This window comes from Aspergillus multicolor (assembly GCF_047715735.1).
Source record: "Aspergillus multicolor strain CBS 133.54 unplaced genomic scaffold BDW74scaffold_5, whole genome shotgun sequence".
NCBI classification, from domain to species: domain Eukaryota; kingdom Fungi; phylum Ascomycota; class Eurotiomycetes; order Eurotiales; family Aspergillaceae; genus Aspergillus; species Aspergillus multicolor.
Genome location: NW_027395956.1, coordinates 442215 through 463870, shown reverse-complemented (window position 1 = coordinate 463870; position 21656 = coordinate 442215). Strand labels below are relative to the sequence as shown.

At 52.8% G+C, this 21656-nt stretch overlaps 4 protein-coding genes across 4 annotated transcripts; 1 reads left to right on the top strand and 3 right to left on the bottom strand.

The window, feature by feature from the left end:
• The first annotated feature begins 6678 nt into the window (after positions 1-6678).
• On the top strand, positions 6679-7930 carry BDW74DRAFT_148060 (uncharacterized protein). Its single transcript, XM_073723640.1, has 2 exons — positions 6679-6812; positions 6875-7930. Exons 1-2 carry the CDS (start codon positions 6761-6763, stop codon positions 7708-7710), a joined length of 888 nt encoding a protein of 295 aa, XP_073586479.1. The 5' UTR covers positions 6679-6760; the 3' UTR covers positions 7711-7930.
• A 4805-nt stretch (positions 7931-12735) lies between these two features.
• BDW74DRAFT_189189 (glycoside hydrolase family 3 protein) lies at positions 12736-15586 on the bottom strand (the record flags this gene model as incomplete). The annotated part of the gene is made up of 5 exons (XM_073731911.1): positions 12736-13456; positions 13511-14178; positions 14243-15212; positions 15308-15355; positions 15455-15586. 5 exons carry the CDS (start codon positions 15584-15586, stop codon positions 12758-12760), a joined length of 2517 nt encoding a protein of 838 aa, XP_073586478.1. The 3' UTR covers positions 12736-12757.
• Positions 15587-16515: 929 nt separating this feature from the next.
• BDW74DRAFT_189187 (uncharacterized protein) lies at positions 16516-19303 on the bottom strand (the record flags this gene model as incomplete). Its single annotated transcript, XM_073731910.1, has 3 exons — positions 16516-17409; positions 17508-18976; positions 19018-19303. 3 exons carry the CDS (start codon positions 19301-19303, stop codon positions 16516-16518), a joined length of 2649 nt encoding a protein of 882 aa, XP_073586477.1.
• Positions 19304-19729: 426 nt separating this feature from the next.
• BDW74DRAFT_166402 (uncharacterized protein) lies at positions 19730-21611 on the bottom strand (the record flags this gene model as incomplete). The annotated part of the gene is made up of 4 exons (XM_073726552.1): positions 19730-19841; positions 19915-20167; positions 20228-21258; positions 21361-21611. 4 exons carry the CDS (start codon positions 21609-21611, stop codon positions 19730-19732), a joined length of 1647 nt encoding a protein of 548 aa, XP_073586476.1.
• Positions 21612-21656: the final 45 nt, after the last annotated feature.

The following is a 21656-nucleotide window of genomic DNA, read 5'->3' as shown; positions in this document are numbered from 1 at the left end:
TGCGGGTATCTCCAGACTGACAGGTATCGGGATTCACCACGTCGGTGGTGGCACCCCATTTTGGCTGCAGGACAAGAAGGAGGATTTTTTCGGGTACTAAGTAGTGACCCTTCCGAACGGCATCGTAGTACGCTTCCTCCAGAGCGCGGTAGAACTTGAAGGGGTCCGGAATTGGCTCGCCAGCGTAGCACTCTTCCCAAATGTCTATAGTAGCTCTGTGAGAGCTGCGACGTGACGATCCTGGGCTCTCAATGCCATACCTGGAGTGGCTAACCGTGCGGTCAAAGAGGCGCATTTGTCTGCTGAAGATGGGCTGGATGTACTTGTATGCTTTGAGGTACCCACCAGCTGCGGCCTTTTGGAGGATGTGGATGATAAGCTCGTCTGATGTCTCTTGGATGAGGAGGTCTGGGACGATTAGCTTCAATCTTGGGACATCCGCCACGTACTGGTCAATCAGGGCTTCATAGTCGATTGTATAGAGGTTCTCGAATCCGGAGGTGAGGTTGAGCTCGGGGTGCACTGAAGCGAGGGAATGATGTTAGGACCATGATGGCGAACTATGGTATTTGCTAATCGGGGCCGGAGAATGGGTGACCAAGGCACAATCAGCAGAGCAAGCTACGTCTCTTGAATGACATGCCGCGCTCTGAGACCATGAGCCTATTTATTGTCCGTCTGACAAAACTGGGCCTTTGTACTGTTTACCTTATGACTTTTCAATGGACATTGACCCGGGCCGCTTTCACATCGTCAAAGAGCATTCAAACAGATCGTAACATTGAGAACCATCTATTGCGTTCAAGGCAGGCTAGCATTTTTGATGTAGCTTTGCGCCATACTGTCCGGTTTCCATGATAGGGCCGTACCTAGGTCGAACAAGCCAGAGAAGGCTTATCTACGGAACAAAAAAGACGAGCACACATGAGTAAGATTGCATTCAGGCAGTATTGCACCATATTCTCCAATTATGGGCATAACAGGGAGAGTTTTCTGCATGTTGGCGTTTCATGCCTGGCCCTACGAAAGTGCTAGTAGGTAATGGTCACACTCACAGTCTCATAGACACAGTAGAACAAACGACAGCGCGGCAAACATTCTGAAATGGTAAAGATAGAGAAACGACGAAACAAAAGGCCAGAGCCGGGAAAATAGGAAGGCATTTCAAGTGCGCATGTGGGTTAGGTAGGTACCTAGGTAGACATCTGGATACCATAGACCTCACCTTACCGTGGCAGCGCTGGAACAACCGTTCAATGAACCTGGAATAGCCCAGAATGTGTGGTCCTTTCCTCTACTACTTTTTACTGACCAACACCGCCTCGGTACCAAGCACGTCAACAACAAGCCGGTCGAGAAGGACATCACGGAGTTTCTCTGGCATATCAGATGGGTTGCGGAACTCCTTAACCAGGACCTTACACTGATCGTGTGTCAGAAAGGCCTTACACTTCGCCACATCAAAGTTCTATAGAGGCTCGACACCGATGTGGAAATCGTTGAGAAATTCAAACGGCAACCTGGCGCCCAGATACATCGGGAGGAGCGTCTTAGGGATCGTGGGGTTCACTCTTCCGTTTGGACCCATGCATATGGCTAGGGCCGTTGCCCCTTCTAGCGCAGTCACAAGCATCCGTTTCAAGAATTTGTCCACGGTAAGCTGGTCTTTGTAATTCTTTCCGAATGCGGTCTCCCTCTCGTCAGATAGGAGGTTCGACAACGCGGTCTCAAATACGCTGAGGCCGTTGTGACTGACAGCAGCTTCCAGTATCGCGCGTAAAATTCGTTCACCGCAGGCCTGGAATCCTGCCATATGTTCAGCAAACTCGGTGTATCCGAGCTCCATTGCCCTATAGGCTGCGTTCTGGGCGAACCTGTCACGGGCGACATATTCGGGATATTTGTGCGTTTCCCCAACAGCGGCGCCGTAGTTTGGGCCGTCATGGACGATGTCCAAAATGTCCTTGGCGATGGCTAAGTTGTCGATGTCGCCGGGGCTGCCGCAAAGATCTTCTGCCTCGAGAGCTCGGCAGAATGCTTCGCTGAGGTCGGTGTAGTACACAGCAGACTCGTAGTCTCCAAATGTGCGTAGCTGGCGCCACTCCTTATCATCGAGCTCTTCGACGGCAGACTGACTCGGTAGTAGACGCTCGATGAATCCGGAATTCCCCTGTGCCCGTTTGGCGACCTTCTCACACCAGGCGCTGTAAGCAGTCATATCCCTGAGGAAGAGCGATTTGAGGTGGTTGTATACTTCGAGGTTTCCGTTTTCCCGTTTTCCGCGGCCTGCTTGAAGGCGTATCGGATCTGGGCACGGGGTCTTTCGGATAGGGGGATGTAGGGGATCATCCTCTTGAGCTTGGTTAGGTCGTGCATGCAGGAGCCGATGTATTCTTGGACGTTGTAGTCGAAGAGCTCTTTAAATCCGTCGAGCTCGTCTCAGTAGGGCTTTGGCTCGAGCTTATCTCTCATCCAAGAGACATATTTCTCTGCGCAGACGCCGAGATGCGCTCTTTGGCATCGACTGGCATGATGCTGGTAGTACAGTAATATAGCTTAGGAAGTTTGGAATAGGTAGGAAGGTGTGCCGCAGGCGATGAATATAAGAGAGGGTGCTTGATTCGATCGAGGGAAGAGATCTCGAGATGTGTGTAGAGGATTATATGAGGATGGCAGGGAATACACGAAGTATTTATAATGTCCAGAAAGAAGTGATGGTTAGATACCTTGAAGTGAATGGAGCGAATGGAGCTGTGACGCTTGCTTTCACCAGCCTCAACAAAGATGGTTAGTTGTCAATGAGCAGGCCTGTTTTACATATAAAAGTGAATGAATCAGGTTGAATGCGTTCTAGCTATGGCTTTAATGACGTACGTGTCTAACAAAAAGTCCTTGGAGAAGATGAAGCTCTGAAAGAACCGTGTAGTCATTAAAGCAGCCTTTTCACTGCTACATCATCTAAGAGGTTCTGGGAGCGAAATAGACAACACTGGAGAAGACTTCAGATGTGAAGGATAGAATCCATACATTGATTGTGAGATGGAATGTTAGGGATGCTACTGCTGCAAATGTGCGAAGATAACTTGTTGATATTGTATTTGATCCATGAGTGTAGGTCTACCATAATTTTCAGAATCTTCCTACACGTCTTGTACACCACAAGTCCAGAGAAGAATTCCCTGTAAACGAGAAGCCAGACACAAACCCTCACTGTATCGTCACGAAACGAACAGACAAGAAACAAACACATCATCTACCTACGTAAAGTTCCGAAAGCGCGCAGGCACCCCATAAGCCGCCCGCAAAAAAAGCGCCCCTATCGAAGAGTCCACACGGGTTAAAAGCTCATCAACCAGAAGATAATCGGATGCTTTGCGCACCTCAGCGAGAAACTTGGACCGATTAGCCTCATCCTGCTGGTAATTATACTCACCCGAATAAACAAACTGCAGAATATCATCCATGATATGAATATCAATATGCTCCTCGAAGTCACGGACGAATTATCAACGGACGAATTATCGATCCACGCATGCCTCGTCAGACCTCGAAAGTATCCAGACCAGTAGCAAAGGATATCCCTGTGCGCGAGGAACTCAATACCGCCGCATTTGATCTTGATTATCCCGCCGTCATCACCCTGCACGCGCCGGAGGTGTCGGAAGACAGCACGGCGCGCGGTTGGCGGGAGGTTCACCCGGACGTCCACGTAGTTGAGTGCCTGGGTGCGCGTCATGGCCTTGGTGAGTTGACCGATGGTAGCTAGGTTGAGGATGTTAGTGTTGTAGTCTCGTGAGTTCCCGCGGTCGACGCTGGCAAGGTACTGCATGTATGCTGGCAGGGGCAGGTTGACGCCCTCGTCCCACTTCTCCTTGAGGGACAGTCCGAGGGCGGGCTGGATGGTTAGCATGCGTCTGGCCTCGATCGATTGCTCAACGGTGTCCTCGCGCAGCCCGAAGTTGTGCGTTACCACTTGCTCGATCATGGTCAGGCCGCCTTTTTCTGGGAGCAGGATGTTGTCGATGACCATGGGCAGAAACGCGGTTAGCTTTTTGATATAGACGAACTCCAGAATGCGATTGATTAGCTTGAACTTGAAGTTTTCGGTTAGGATTGTCCGTGCAGTGTCCTGGTCGTCGTTGTCGAAGCTGGCGAAAAGCAGTTTGACCAGAATGTCAGCTCTAGTAGAACCGGGGGCCAGGTTATAGACCCTGTCAAGGACAATCCCGTACTCAGCATCCTGGACATGGCGTAGGATATGCCTCGCAAGTTCCATACAGCCATCGCTCTGGGCAGTCATGAAGTAGATCCAGAGATAGTCCTCATACTCGTGATTATGTTCTTGTCGCTCGACATCTGCAGCTCTCGCAGCGCGCTCTTCCTCAGTCCCGGCTCCGCTCTCGATATGTTTGTAGAACGCCTCGCGCTGTTTCACAAACTTGTCGAAGAACAGTACGAAGGCTTGAAAGTTCTGTTCGGTGACACTAGCGCGTGCGCCTATCTTGACCAAGCAGTGCGGAGTTGCGCACTTCAGACATTCGGGGATAAGGTGCTGCTTCAGTGCGTTGATATGGTTGATTTGGATGGCTAGCTTTGTTTGCTTGATAATGACATTGAGATAGGCAAGCTCTTCTGGTGACAGGCAGCTCTCATCTTGGTCTTCTGCGTGTGTTGACATCTTAGCCGGTTAGTTACAATGTCAGGTATGGTTAGTAGTAGATTGTCAGTAGGTTGCTAGGTGGGAAGTATTCCAAGGGTTGGTCTTGAGGGTTTTGGTCAGTCTGACCGAAGTACTAGGGCAGATACTCTCTTCCTGCCTGGCAGTGAATGTGTTCCCTTTTCACTTTTCGTTTCCAGTGATTGGAGAACAAGATGTTCAGGACTTTGGTATGGATTTCACACAGTCTAAAAACAGACCAAATTCAGCAACTTAGATGATTACAGAAGAAGACTGATTCTTCTCTTCACTTTGCTTTTACAATCTCTGTCTTTGGGCCATAACAATGCCCCCGTTATTCTCGTCTTTGTGCGTACTCACTGATGGTGTGAATACTTTATCCTTAAAATTATCATACCTCTTTTATGTGTGTAAATGCTATAAATGGCAAGAAGGCGATATTGCACTGCTATCCAGCGAAGAGTAACGAGATACATCCCCGTGGAAGAGAGCAAACCATCCCCAATCTAACAAAAATACACGTGTTGTGCAAAGATTAGGACATATAATGCCCCTCAACCTCAGTTTTAGGGGGCTGTCGGCAAATCCCCTAAAATAATATAAGTACCTGTCAATGAAGATCTTTCTAACCATATGTGCATAGCCGCTCTACTCACGTGCTGACGATATTGTTACCATGTACTTATCTGGGTGGCCCTAGTCCCGCCTTAGATGCTAGAGTTAGGGCTACGTCTGGCATTGCAATGTCCTTCAAGACAATTCACATTGCGCTGTCAAAGCGCATTCAGTACCTGCTAATCTTTAAAGCAGCCACATCTGGTGACTGGGAGCTAAAGTAAGCTCTGATTCCGTACTATCTCTCGCATTTTGCCACCTAAATAAATATGTGTCTTTGTAAATGACTTAAAGCAGTATTCTAGGTAGCATTGGTGCGGTGACGCCTCACAGGCTACGATAATCACAGTCCTGACCTACGACTCGCGTGATGTTGAGGAGAACATGAAGAAAGCTCTATTAGATTAACCCCGAAGTTTGGGTACTTATGCTGCCGGCTGCCGATAAGACTGCAACCAGTGACCAAACTTCCAATTTGCTATGGGCCAGCTAGCAAAGGACAATTAATCATACCACTTTCCGAAGAAACTCCGGCGTCCTTATGGTGGCTTAGACAACGGAACCATTTTCCATTGAGATCTGTACTAGATTGCATCGGGCCCACTGCTCGCTTAAATCTGCCGATTTTCGAGTCAGACGCGGGAGACAGGTGTTCACTCGGAGATCTTCCGTTTATCATACCCTCACAATCTTCAATATTACCCAGAATATTCAATATGATCCTGGAGGAAGACGAATATTGACATATAGGGAGGAAATGCGCTGTTGTGCTACGCTGGCCATGCAGGTTTGTCTAGCCATAAGCAAGCCCGAGCGCCGCTGCCCAACCGCGCAAGCCACGATCAGAGCTTTAGCCCGCCATAGCGGTACGTATCCGATCTAGTTGACCCACCGTTCAGCTGGCCTTGTCTGCAGATCCGCTTTGTGCGATTCTTTTTGTTGCGCTTTGACGAGGCTTGAAGGCATGTTCCCTCTGTTGTTGTGCACCTTGCTTTTACAGTACTATGGTAGTATTGTTCGCACGGTGCCCGGCTTCCGGGTAAGACGTCAAAACAGGACATGCTGGTTACAGCAAGAGGCTAGAGCTGCCTAAATCTTATCCAAGCTTATTCCCCACAGCCGGAGAACCGCGAGATTGACCCCAAGGCTTGGTTAGACAATAATAAGGGCAACGCCGTGCCCCGGCCCGACAAACTGGAATCCCCAAGAGTCGGTGACGGTGCTTGCATGAACTTGCATGCGTTGGATTCGCCGAATTGGACTGTGCGTGTTGCAGCCACACAGATCGAATCCACCACGGCTCAGACAAACTTCTCCGGAGTCGCCGGTGGCTTGCGCTGGCGTAGATTGGTTTCAGCTGGTCGGTCAAAGATGCGTTGTTGATGGTGAAGTATATAACAGGGTTGAGAGCCCTAGGATATCCTGATGAACAAGCCTCGTCCACATTACGACAATACCTAACAAACAATGCCTTCCATCACAGCATCTTCCCGAACGTTCCGCATCCTCATGCTTCATGGTAAGCCTACCATAATTCCGAGGTTTCTCGCAGTGTAAGTGCATTCTTCTAATATGTCTCAGGATACGCCCAATCATCCGAGCGCTTCCGCGTCAAAGCCCGCCTTCTAGCCGACCAAATCACATCTTCGCTACTTTCAAGCATCCTCTCCTCCTATCCCGATGGTATCGAGTTCATCTTCCCAGACGCCCCATTCAGCTTTGGTGGAGAGACAAGCGAGTCATCAGGTCTCGAGAGCAGAGCATGGTGGCTGAACCTCGACGATGTCAGCCGATACGTTGGGCTAGAGGAGACATTGGTCCGTCTGTCCGAGTCACTAGATGGTCGACCTATACATGCAGCGGTTGGATTCTCACAGGGAGGTGCATTAGCTGCGATGGTGACGGGCCTATGTGATGCGTCCACCAACACGAGGCGAAGAAGTGCACTATCAGCGCAGGGTCTACCAGTCGAGACGTTTTTGCAGAATTTACCCGGTCAAGAGCCACTGAAGTTTGTGGTTTGCATTTCGGGCTTTCGCGGAACGATGAAGTACTACCGCAGTTTTTACGAGGGCAATTTGTCAACGCCCTCGGTGCATATGATCGCCAAGCTGGATACCATGATTGCGGACCACAAGAGCAAGGAGCTGGTCTCCGTCTTCGACAGTCCGGAGGTGATATACCATGGTGGTGGGCATTATATCTCCCGCGACAGGGCGCTGTTGAGCAGAGTCGGGGATTTTGTCCAGCAGGCTTACTGTCAAGAGACAAAGAGAGAGTACAAGGAGACCCCTCCCTCTCAGTCCGCTTTGACAAAGGTCAAGCAACCCCCTGTTAGTTCAGTGTCAAAGCAACAATTTATGCGGAGGAGAGTCACGAGTATATGCACGTTTGGGGCGCGGCCTGGGTTCCGATAGTTTCATTTGGTCGAACGCGGACAGTTTCTTTCATTAATGTTTTCTTGAGCGATGGGCATATGGGTGGCTATCTGTTTGTTTGTTTTCTTGCAATCTCTTCATCGTGTTCTCGTGTTTATGATGCGCTTGCCGTTTCAATCTACTGAGTTCACTAGACACCTAGATATATGAGATATGATGATGACCGAATGAAGAGGGTGTACATAATAGACAATCTACTGTCAGTTCTACTGGTAGCTATCGTAGAGCAGGAAGTTTGGTATCAGGAGGCGATTGGCAATCTATCCTCACATCGATATCAGCCACCGTGCAGAGTTGACAGAGGTCGTCTAAATCTAGCTGGAGGCGGGATACATCCCAAGATTTTTCTGTTCGAGACTCTTCTGCCACCGGGGTAAGGTACGAACTCACTCTTCATTTCAACTATCATACTACTTAACATGCGAAGAACAGATATCCCTACTCGAGGATGCCACCTAAGTAGCTTCCTTCAAACGCCGAGGATCCGGTCTATGAAAGCTAAGTTAATGGGAATACAGTCTGATGAGTCGCACTGCATGGGCACAGCAAGTTGAGCATACTCGAGAAAGATACCCCAGCATGCGTTAGGTAAGAGGCTATCAGCTCGATGCCCCGAGTCCGTGGCGCCGGGTCAGCTGCATGATTGTGCAACCCACTACGAGCCCTTAAGTGGGAAGTAATCAAATGTCCCGGCGTACCTGAATCTGGGGATCTCTGTCATTTCGATCGAGCTTCGATAAACTTAACCTCATGTGAACCCAGAGTATCACCCGCACGGACTAATCTAAAAAGTCAAGACCAGGATTATTAGCATCAACATCGTATTTGAAGACTCGCAGCAGAATATGGCGATGACTATGGTACCTCTTACTCGTGCAGCTTGTTAGAATGGCGGATTATACATTATATACATATAGACCGTGCGATATCCGTTTTCTCCGTGGAACTCGCATGCTCCCGATGTGCAGGGACCGTCTGACAAGATTAAGTTCAGCAGTCTCGCTGCAGGCTCTGACGTGCAGTATGCGAACTGCTATTTACCAATCGTCATAAGTTAATCCCCGAGCCGCTACCGCTCGTGAGGTGTGCCTCTAACGCTGGGCATGGGGGTGAATGGGTATTTCAGCCGACCCTATAGCCACCCTGCATCAACACTGGGAGCACCTTCTCCTGACAGAGTGTGTGGTATGAAGGGCAGATATCTGCTTATAAAAGCCGCAAGAAGTCGCGCAACCCCCACAGCTTCGTACACCTCAAACTTCTTTCCATTTCTACAAATGGTCATTGATCACCCTTCTGACTGAGCAGCTACTACATTAGTGTCTCGTCCATCATGCTGTCCCGTCTCACCACCTCCCTACTCCTCTTTCTCGTCACCACCCAACCATCCTATGCCATCCTGTAGCGCCTAGGCAGACCCCTCGCCTGCGCTCTCCAAATCCAGGGCCTGTCACTCGGCCGACCCGCCCGTCTCGCCGACTGCTCAAGCTACCAGCAAACAACCGTGACCCCTGCACCAACGTACGTCCCTTCCCCCTAACTAACCACTAGGCTAACCTCGCCAGCACCATAACAACTACTGTCGCAATAGTAGCCGAAACCACCACCATCACAGCCGGCGCCAACCTCGCCGCCCGCACCATCGACATCGCCGCGCGGCAGGTAACCTCAACCCCAACCTCGATCCCCTCATACCTGCACCCACCCTGCGATCAGGCTGGCGTCTACGGCCGCGCGTGCTCCTGCCTCGGCATATCACCAAGCACCACGACAGCACCAACCCCAACAGAATACGTCAGCGTCACCGCCACCGTGACGGAGACCGTGACGGCCCTGCCGCGCGGCTGCACCGTCGGCGCAACCTGCGGCAACTATGTCCCCGTGCCGTGCTCTGCGCCTGGGGGACAGTGTGCGTGTGGACGCAGTGCCGGCGGCGCCTGGTGCTTTGGGATCCCAAACTGCGCTGCGTTTCCGCCGGAGTGTGATCGGGATTCGGAGTGTGGGGATGGGTTTAGGTGTTTGAGGGACGGTTGTTGTGCTACGGGGCGGTTGGGGATTTGTGCGCCGGAGGTTGTGGGTGGTTGTTGATTGCCTGAGCTGCAAGTAGAAGGATTGGGAGTGCACAAGGTAGATTGGAAGTTGTTTGTGGTGTGCGGTGCTTAACGATGCCCTTTTGTGTATCTTATGTACTTGGTTCTTGTGTTCTTGTAGTTGGAGGGTCATTTGACTTTTAGGATGATTAGTTTACGTATAAGCAATATTCCTTTTAGTGCTACTTCAGTGCTTCTGTATGCTACTTATGTCGGACAGCTAAGGTGATTACACAGCCATCCATGGGGTTGAAAGGCGAGAAGTCTGCCAGGCAGCGTCCAGTTCTAAGGTGTACCTCGCTAAACGGACGTCCGGGGATCTCACGCGCACTTGAACCTTCTCAAGAAAGAATGCGCCAAGTCATGATAGGCAAATACCATCAATAATGTACCTAGCCACGCCAGTCAACATAAAACGAGCGGACAACACTTACACGCCCAGGGACGCAATGAACTACCTCACATCTCAAGCCTGGATCCATCTCCAGTTCCAGCTCCTCAGCATGAGGAGATTCTTCCCCCTGTCCCAGAATATGCTACTCCAACGCGCCAGCCGCACCTACGCGCGGGTTCGGACTCTGCACCGTCGTGCCGTCCATTCCCGTATTATTGGCAGTGGCAGGACCACCCGCCGTGTCAAACGTCTGCAAACCGCACAGGTCTTAGCTTGCGGGGACGAGAAAGGAATCCCAGCCTGGTGCGTGAATTGTTATTTTTTACGGCTGTCAAGTTTCCTGCGCGTACTGGAGCGCGAGTACGGGTTATAGGATTACGGACGCGAGGACGAGAACAGCAGCAGGGGGCGCATGAAGGGGGCGCTGGCGAGCGTGATCCCAAGGCTGGGCTTGATTCCGCCCCAGATCAGGGACTTGGTTACGGTGGTGGTCATGGCGTCGTAGTCGAGCTGGGAGTTGTAGATTATGCGGATAATTATTGCGAGGCAGGTACTATGATAGTTAGAAAGACACGCCCGGGGCCGGGCGAGGGCTAGAGTCTGCATGGATGGAACCGCTCTCCTAGCATAGTACTGAAAGAGGATAATGGGAATGGGAATAGAGAAGGCAAGGCAAGGCACGAAGGTGTTAACATACAAAAGACCAACCATAAACAACCTAAACACAGGGCTCTTCTGCGGCTGCTTCATCTTCACCTTCCACAGGTACGGCAGCGGCATGACCAGCACAATGAAGTCCGTGCCGAGAATTAGCGACCCGGTAATGACATACGCCAGGATCTGCCCCTTGCACTAGGCCTGGATCATGGCGACCGTACGGCAGAGCAACGCCGCGGACAGGACACTGGCAACTGTGAAGACAACAATCACCGCGGCGAGGATCCGCGCCGTGGGGATGAAGTAGGGAAGCTGAAGATTCGGCAGTAAAAGCTGAGCAAAGACAGCTTCACGCAGCTGTTGGCGACGACGCAGAGGATCGGGAGGGCGATGAGTTTCTACAGGGAAACGGGAGCTGCAGTCAACACTCGCGCTATGATAGGCGTATGGCGCTTAGTTGCCTGGGGCAAAGGCACTGATTTACCTTGATCAACAGTTCGATCGCGCCCATGCCGTACTCCAGGACGACTGGGGCTGCAGGGACGCCAACGCCGCAATTCACCACCACTGCATCGTCAGCTAGTTGTTGCGGCTACCGAGAAGGAGATAAGGCAAGACAGGGTTGAAGACCTTACGTGAGGTCGATATAGCAGAATATCCAATGGAAGAGGACGGCAACTAACAGCTATCAAGCTGAGACAGCAAGGGACGGACAACCAACCAAGCCAGCCAGTCTCCTTTCAGGTGGCGCGCATAGAGCCTCAAGCCGACTACAATGCAGGGCAGCACAATAAGCACTACAAAACCCTCAATGGTTACGCGCTGTGCATCGTTCACAATCGGGATGACAACCATCCTTTACCGTGGCTGGTGGTGACAGAGCCCGCGGGTGGAATAATGCGATAAAGCGCTTGGGCCTGAGCTTGAGCTTGAGAGGTTCATGACTTGCCTCTTATGTAGGTAGGGAAGTGCTTCAGACTGGATGCATCCAAGAGCCACCAGCCAGGCTGCTAGCACTCTTTCCAACAAAGGCGTATGAATATCCCCGCGGACGTTCAGCCGGGGCTGAATCATAACGGTGCGCTCGTTAGCCTCGAGCACATCAATGCTCATGCCCGTACGGTGCGCCGGCCGAAACAGTGGGGGCGCACTGTGGAGCGCCCGTTGACAAGCTATTATGGAGTACGCATAGGTGCTCTGCAAAGGTAACTCCGATGTAATGACCTATTGGATACTATATAGCATGCTCTGATAATCATATAGAACAAATAGATTACGCAACCCACCTTTGTGGTGGCGAGCTAAGAGCCTACACCAGTGCGATTAGTGCGATGGCTGGCGTGGCTCGGTACTTGAACCGGTGGCTTCTCTCTTTATTAACTGCCAAAGACGTACGCAGGAGCAGCCAAGTAGAGGAGATTGATTAATCAGAAGGTTGGTTACAGGTGCAGATCAGTGTATCGATGACGAGATCCACCGCCGGATCAGAAACTCAACTGTAGTGGCCCCTGGGCCCCGGGGCGGAAGGGGCGGAAATAGGTCTAGGATGAGGAGATGTGACTTGCTGCAAGTCTCCAATTTTCATTTCCAAGTTTCAGACCTAGATCCGGTTTGACGGCGGGTGTGGGTCAGTTTATACCCTAAGGTTGGTAGACGTCAGGCCATGCTGGCGGGAAAAATATCCATATCCTTATGGGGTAATATATATATGGTACATCTGACATGGCAGGCAGTGGCAGCATCCTCAAGTTACCATCATGCACGTGGGCTGATTATTGTGCCCTGTTGCTACGGTATGGTACTAGGGCATGGTAGCTGTTCACATTCCTTCTGGCCCTCACGTTGAATTTGTTCATGGTTTTTCTCATACGCCACCCCAAGCCACTCACAATCCTGACCAGGAAAACTGACCAGCCAACTTGAAAGTACTACACAGCACCTCAGCTGCAGGGTCACCGCTAGTCGCAACAATAACCTCGAACATGCCCTGCTCAGCAACCCATCTCGAGATCCGCTGGCACCAGAACGACAACGCGTACTTGTCAAATTCGATGCTCACAAGAGTCGTCTCACCAGCCTCCAAATACACCTTTTTGAACCCCTTGAGTTCCTTCTTGGGCCTCTGAACCGAGCACTCAACATCCCGGACATACACCTGAACCACCTCGGCACCGGGTCTCTGGCCGACATTCTGAATCGTGACGGACACGGTAAATGGCAAATTGTCGGCGTGCACGATGTCTGGCACGGAAACGCCGCTATATTCGAAACTTGTGTAGGAAAGGCCATGTCCAAAGTAGAACTGCGGCGGACGGTTCAGTTGCTCGTGGTACCGGTGCCCGATGAACACGCCCTCGCCATAGACAATATCAACGTCGGACTTGCCGAAGTTCAGGAACGCAGGCGAGTCCTCGAGGCAGCGGGGGAACGTCATCGGTAATCGACCAGAGGGGTTCACACGGCCGAAGAGAACGTCGACGATGCCGTGCCCGGTCTCCTGCCCGCCCAGCCAGGAGTGCAGGACTGTCGGTGCCTTATCGGCCCAGTGCATGGCGATTGCGGTTCCGGCTTCTGTGATGACGATCTGTAGTTATCAGCACTGCACCGCGTGAGGCTTAGGGGACAAGCGGATGCATACGGTGTTAGGGTTCGCTTCCATCACGCGCGCGATCAGCTCGTCGACTCGGCCCGGCAGCCCAAGTGACTTTCGATCCAGACCTTCGGATTCATAGTCGGAGCTTAGTCCTGTTAGTATGATTGGGAAATCGACGCCATGGGCGACCTCCACAGCCTGCTGGATGGTCTTGTCTTCGTCGACGACCTCGTGCCCGCCTAGTCGGACACCACCTGCAGGCGCGGCACCAACGCGATCGCCCAGGTTCTCGTTAATGAGTTGGATCTCCAGATCGTAGGAGACCCCCTGCTCGACATCAAGCTCGGCAAAGCGCTCCATGGTGAAGCCGTTGAAGCACGGCGTGTTGTCGGTCTTCTTGGGGTGGCTTGTCCACTGGTCGATCTCTTCTTTGCCATCTATGAGCAGCTTTGCTTTGCCGGCCACTGACAGGCCGAATCTGTACCTGGTTGTCTTGGGAGCTTTGAACGTGGTTCGGATTCGAAGGAAATAGTTCTCGGGGATTGCGCCGGGTGGGAAGCTGTCGGCGAGGTTCATCATGGTCTTAGCCGTTGTGGCTATATAGGTGGGCTCGGATGTCGTATTATCTCTGGTGAAAAACTCCAGAAGGAGGCCTGGGGCGGCTGAGCTGGGTTGCGTGATGTTGCAGTTCAACAGGGGCGTAAACTTGTGCGCTACCAGTACACTCGGTCAGTATCATATGCTCTCCAGTTTGGTGCCCTACGTCTAGGGTCTTACAGTAGCAGCCGAGTGCAGAGACAACCTGATCCCTCGGGACCACCTCCAGGAACGCATCATAAGGACGCGAGATATAGTACGGCTCAACCTCGGAACTGCCACCACCAGCAAGGGCCGGTGTCTCCCAGTGGTCGCCGATCAGGGCGTACCGCACATTCCTGTTCCCAGACAGAGGCAGAACGTTCTGGTCGTTCTTCAACAAGACGACCGAGTCCGCCGTGAGCCTCCGAATCAGAGCCCGCGCTTCCTCAGTATTGGCATTAGCATCTTCAGCATCTTCCTCTCCAATGGGACGCGCCGTGTTAACCAACTCTAACACCCGCCGCACCGACGCATCAACCGCCTCCATACTAACCTTGCGCGCGTGCACGGCGAGCGCCAAAACCTTCGCCCTCCACTCCGGCGGCCCCGGCATCTCCAGGTCCAACCCTGCATTGATGGCCTCGGAGGTACTGTAGACCCCCCACCAGTCCGAAAGAACCAGCCCGCGAAACCCCCACTCCTGTCTCAACAGACCATCAATGAGCCCCGGGTCCTCGGCGCAATGCACACCATTAATCTTGTGGTAAGCCGTCATAACAGCCCAGGGTTCCGCATCCCGGATAGCAATCTGGAAGCTGAGCGCATGGACCTCGCGCAATGTGCGCTGCGTCATGACGATATTGTCCTCGATCGAGTTGTCCGACTGGTCGTGCGCCACGAAGTGCTTTATGCATGCGCCGACCCCGTTCTCCTGCAGGCCTTTTATGTATGCGCCCCCCAATGTCCCACTGAGGACGGGATCCTCGCCAAAAGCCTCGAATCCGCGCCCAATTAGCGGGGACCGCTGGAGGCACACGACGGGTGCGAGGAGGAGCTGGACGCCGTGTGCTTTTGCCTCGGCTGCTAGGAGGGTTCCGATGCGGTGGATAAGGTCGCGGTCGAATGTTGCGCCCATGGCGGTGCCGCTGGGGAGGCAGGCGGCTCTTGGCTGCGGGGTCGAAGTTAATTCGTTAGCTTCCTAATTCACTGTATGCGCGTACAGTTTACGGATTGGCGTAGGGCTCTATATGGATGGTGATTTACCTGGTTGAAGAACTTCTCTGTGCGAATGCCGTGGGGTCCGTCGGAGGTCTGGGTGGTCGCGTGCGCGTGCAGATTAGTATTGGACAAATGAATGTTGGCCATTCGATATTGCCGTGTGAATGTGCTTCGTGGAATACATTGGCCTACCATGATTGACGGGATGCCATGATGCTCCAGGGCGCGTGTTCTGCATCGTCCTATCCCCGACAGTAGGAGGACCTTTTCGTCCAGGCTCAACTTTTGGATCAAGTCGTCGACGTCGAGTTTCGGTGCGGCCATGGTGAGTTGTATATTGGGCTTCTGTGTTGTTAATGATCTATACTGTTAGGGAAATGAGTAGAATACGAAACCTGTATGAGCTAGTCATCCTATGGGGCTCGAAGTTATATGGTGTCGTGCTCGGTGGGAGCCCGATCTGCACGTTGTGCCAGATATCTTCTGAACTGGACTGCTTGTTTAGGTACTAGCCTGAAGGGAGAAGAGAGTTTAGCAAAACAGGCTAAATCTTGAATTTGAGGCAGAATGTTCTCGGGGGACTTTCAACCGAGCTCCCAGGGGCAATGCAGTCCAGCTTCTTTGGCTACTACCATAGACTACCATAGGATGACCGTCCACATTACTCTTTTTGCGGTTCTGGTTACCAACTGGCATGCGGTACCATTCATAGTATCATAGGCAAGACGTTACCTCCATTCGTCCCCAGTCCCTGACTCGGAGTCTCGAACCGCCACGGAATTTCTGACATGGTACCATAGTAGCCAGATGCGTCTCGGCTATTTATGCCCATGCATGCCCATGCATGCCAAGGACTGACTTATAAGGGGCTAAACAAAGTTCACTTGGCCCAACCAATCACAGAATCTGCGCTCCGAGTACGACATGTTGCCTATCAAGGCAACTCTTGCCCCATGTTGGAGAAGCTGGGGAAGCTGGGGGCTTGTGCCCGGTTAGCCTGCCTACCTGATGTATTTACCCAGATCTGCATGAGGGACTAGGGGTAATGATGACCGGGGTTCCTACGGTACTACTAGGGCACTGGAAGCTATGATAGGATAGAACATCCTTGTAGGCGGCAGATATACGAACGCGTAACAGGTCAGTGAGTATTCTACTTGCGCTAAACCAACCGTCAGATGGCTAAAGCAATACATTTCCATATCACAAGGTATTTCTTTCGGGATGAAGGTCTGGTAGGTTCCATGGTAGTGCTATGCAAGCATACCCCGACGCACCAAACTCGAAAACGACCAACGCCCCGAGCCCAAAACCTTCACGTCATCCCCCCTAACGGACGGAATCACAACCTCCATCGTGGTCATCGGGGGCACAACAACCCGCATCGTAAGCCTCATCTCATCTGAATCCGAGTCCCGGTCACCCAGCCCCTCCACCCTCCAAGCAACCGAGACAACCCCGTACGGCGTAAGGTGACTCGCCGCCGCCCTTGTAAACCCACCCCCAAGCAACGGCTGCGCCCTGGCCTTCTTCCACCCCGGACTCAACCTCTGCAACCCAGCAACCCGCTCAACCAGGAACTTGGATACAGCTCCAAACGCGTAGTGGTTGAACGAGGTCATTTCGCCGGGATTGATGGTCCCGTCCGGCCTCATGCTATCCCAGCGCTCCCAGATCGTCGTGGCGCCCATGGAGATGGGGTAGAGCCAGGATGGACAGGTTTCATTGAGAAGTAGGGCGTAGGCGGTGGCCGTGTGTCCTGTTCTGGCGAGCGCTTCGGCTAGGTATGGGGTTCCTGCGAATCCGGTTCCGATGTGGTGATTGTTGCCTGTCACGATCTCTGCGAGCCGTATCCCTGCGGTGGCAATTTGTCCTGCTGGTAGTAGGTTGAAGCAGATTGCCAGGGCGTAGGCGGTTTGGGTGTCGGAGGTTAGACGGCCGCTGGGGGTGACATATTCCGAGGTAAATTGCTTGCACGCGTTTGTGGACCACTCGGAGGAATACTGGGCGTCATCTGAGCGATTGATCATTGTGCTGACCTGTGCCATCAGCGCAAGACAGTGCGCTAGAAAGGCATTTGCAACGAGGGTCGGGTCTGTGAGTGCCTTTTGGGGGTCGTCTGGCGGTGCATATGGATCAAGCCAGTCCTGCAAATCTGTTAGTTAGGGCTTTTGCGTTGCGGGACGGGTTTGAGAGGGTCTTTGTAGAAAGGAAAGGGTAGCTGTCATTGCAGCACTGGACTTACACCAAGTTGGTGGGCCTTGAGATCCCATAGATACGCTAGTCTATCTTTATTCCTGGGTATCGCATCGAGCCACGACTTCATGGACTCGTACTGCTGCTCCAGGATGGTAACGTCTCCCGTCTCTTCCCAAAGCGCCCACGGAGCAAGCACCACTACATCATGCCAGACAGCGCACGGCCAGATCTCTCCCCAGATTGGTACACCCTCAAGGACGTTCGGTGAAACCATTGGGGGCACTCCGCCTCTGCGCTGCTGATCGAAGGAAACATCCTGCAGCCAATCCTTAAGCACGCCGGAACAGTTGTAGATCAGCGTAGCAGTCGGCGCAAACAAGGCCAGGTCACCAGTCCAACCAAGGCGCTCATCTCGCTGCGGACAGTCCGTGGGGAGCGAGAAGAAGTTCCCGCGCATGCTCCATTTCGTATTGGAGAATAGCTGGTTGACCCTGTTGTTTGAGCACGAGAAGCTGCCTGCTTCTTCCATATCTGAATTGCACACGACGGCTTCCACACTTTGCGTGATGTCCTCAGTACCAGCTGTAGGCCAACCATCGATCTGTGCGTATCTGAATCCGTGGTATGTGAACCGGGGCTGGTATGTCTCACCCTCTGCATCGCCTCGGGCAATGTACGTATCTTGTGCTTGGCAGGTGCGCAGTGGACGGAGGCCGAGCTCGCCATTCTCCAGGACTTCGGCGTGTTGCAGGATTATCATATGGCCCACGGGAGCGCGAATGTTTTTCACGCGGAGGTGTCCAACCAGGTTTTGTCCGAAGTCGAGCACTGTCCTTCCCAATGGAGTCTTAATGGTCTTTATAGGCTTTACTGTCTCAAGCCGCCGAACAGGTGGCTTAGAACCAGAGACAAGCTTCAGTTCAGTCGGCAGGGGCGGCAATAGCTGGACATTTCTCCAGTCCCCTGGCCCTGCTTCGACGCGAGCATCATAAACTTCCCCATCATACATCTCAGTCCGGCGAATAGGACCCTGCGCCGCAGTCCAGGTGCCATCAGTGCCCATCGTAAACAAACTTCCATCTTTGAACGAAACCTCCAGCTGCGCCAACAACGCAGTCCGAGACCCATAGAAGCCTCGGGCATCCGCAAATCCAATCCGTCCTTTGTACCACCCCTCTGCAACCCTGACGACCAGGCGATTTGATGCCGCCTTGAGCAGAGCAGTCACATCGTAGGTCTGGTAGTGAAGCTGGCCGCCGTATGAAGTCAACCCAGGCGCCATGAACTGATCGCCGACTCGGACTCCATTGAGCTCGGCTTCATAAACACCCAGCGCCGTAATATACAATCGCGCCGAGTGTGCCCTGCTGAGATCAGGAGTAGTGAACTCATTTCGAAACAGATCCTCAGGTAATGGCCCGGAGGTGTTCGACCAAGGCGCAGTGATTAGAGATGCGGTCCACTTCTCGCGCTGCAAAAGGCCGGCCTCGAGCTCAGCCGGAGCACTCCAGGGGTCTGCACGTTCTGCAAAGTGGAATCATCATGGATCTTTCCACGGATTCGCACGCGCACTGAGCATCTCTCTCGGGAGACGAGGGGGCGATCGTGGTACGGCCAGGGGACAAGGTACGATTCGCCCGACACCACACGGGCAGCAGTGACAGTTGCTGAGCCGTGGCCGACGAACCGAGTGATCTCAATCTCATACTCGGATTGAGTGAAGTCGGGCTTTACGTCAGCGAAGCGCCATGAGATACGTGGTGCTGTGTCGTGGACGCCCAGTGCCGGCTTACTGGGCGGGTAGTGCTCGAAGCGGACGTCAACGATGCGTGGGGTTGTCATGGTGAAGCTGTTGAGTGCGGGGCTGAGGGTCCAAATTGAGTCTTTGCATCTACCACCACTGGTGTCTAGCATGCCTAGTATACCTGTCATTGTCGGAGAGACATAGGCCGAGGCTGGGCTGCACACGATTTTCATGGCGCACGTATGTCTCTGACTTTAGCCGGCGCCTACTTTGGCTATTTTGCCATGAACATGGCAGATCAGGCAGCAATAACCGACAAGGGATACCGCTATAGCAATGGCTAAATGTAGGGAGTCGATCGCATCTGCAGTACTTATGGATGGTACGAATACGAGGAAATATCCGGGTTTGCCAGAATCGCCCCTGCAATTGCTGATGATTGGCTCCTACCCTACTAATACAGCCTGGAACTAACAGAAACCTGCGATCCTTCTTATCTCTCCGTCCAACACGCTAAATAGTCCTCAAGCCTGCGCCTTGGCCTCGACCAGCCGCTGGGTTATGGTCGTCTCCTTGTGGAACCGCCAGGCCTTGACCTTGCGTTCGAAGAGCTCGTCCAGCTCTGCTGCCGACCGTCTGAACGAGAACAATTGTCAGTTCTATCACTGGAATAGTGCATCACGAAGAGGCTATACAAGAGCAGACCTACCCTGCTGTTTCCGGGATGATGAACCACATGCCCACGGTGAATGGGAGCCCCAGCCCAGCAAAGAACCAGCAAGTCTTCAGAGCCCAGTTCCACTGGTTTGCATTCACCATGTACGGGATCAAAACATTGAATAACACGCCTACGACGCATGTCGAGGCCGCGGCAAACCCAGCGGTATACGGTCTCAATCGCTGGGCGGAAATCTCCCCAATAAACCCCCATCCCGTCGCCCCGTTGGCCACGAGTCCGACATCTACAGTGATCCACAGTGTTAGCAGCTATTGTTGTTATATCCAGGCTAATGGGGGCTTACTCCAGAGGCACGCAAAGAGAATCAGGAGACCGTTGGTCCCTTTTCCCTGGGGAACGACGCCCAGGATCCCGACGGCCACATTGCACGCCCAGCACAGGGTTGTGCCGGAGCACGCCAGCCATCGACGCCCAGTCGCCTCGGCCAGGTAGATTACGACAAAGCTGAAGAAGATATTAATACCTGATGTAATGCAAGTGACTTTGAATGGGTCGTCAATGCCCGCCTGCTGAAAGAAGTAGCTCCCAAAGGTCAGAAAGACACCCAGGCCTAGGAACTGCTGCGCAAGAAGCGTCCACAAAGAAGTGAGCGTGCGCCACCCATCAACCCCTTTAAAGATCGCATACCACTTCTCGTTCCGCGCTTGCGCCGCGACTTCTCGCTCATGCTCGATGTTCAGCACAAGCAACTGGTAAGTATGATCGACGCTGAAGTCCTCAACACCCCGATAAAGCAGCCGCAGCACCTTTTTCGCATGCGCCTCCTTGCCCTTCGTCGCACACCAAGCCGGTGACTCCGGGATAAGCAGATAGATTACTAGCATCAAGCTAATTTGCGACCACTGCGTATACACCGGCGTGAGGTAGTTCTCCGGAGCATAAGTCGACATAACCTGCAGCGCAACGGGCGCAAAGAACTGGCCAATAAGCCACCACAGGCTATAGCACATGAGGAATGCACCGCGAATACGCACCGGTGCAACCTCTGATACATACGTCGGGATTGTAGACTGTAGACATCCAACCCCAATCCCGCCGACAACCTTCGCAACAAGCCAGCTCTTCCAGTTCGTTGCAACGCACTCGATCAACACGCTGACCGCTAGCAGGAACCAGTACCAGAACATGGCGGCTTTGCGACCGAACCTGTCGGATAGGAAGGGCAGGGTTGTCATGCCGACAATTTGCCCCACGGAGCCAAGCGATGTCCAGGCGCTGAGGATGGAGGAGGCGAGGATTGTTTGGCCGTTGTCGTCGGTTTGGGTGCCGAATTTACGCACGAATCCTGGGTTTGCGACGATGTTGCCGATTAGGCTGCAGAATTATGGTATCTCGTTAGCCTCTAAATTTTTTCGTGGGAGGTATGCACCATGCAGTATGGTATGGTAGCATAGTAGCATCTGCTGGGGAACGCACGCAATTTGATACCCGTCCGTTGCAGCACTGACGGTCACCAGGAAACAGATCAGGGCGTTCATTTTGAACTTCTTCGCGGTTTGCCATATACTCAGTGTTTCGTATCCGGTCGTGCCCTGGCCATGGGCGGCAGCTTCGGCTCCGATCTTCAGTTCTTTGGTCGGGCCATCGTCGACGGTGCAGGGGGTCTCGAGGTCTGCCACTTCATGGTGCTCGATGGCTTTTGGGTGCACTTCGTCTTTAGGGGACATGTTTGAAAGTGGCTTATTGTTCCAGGGAGGAATAAGATGAGTTGT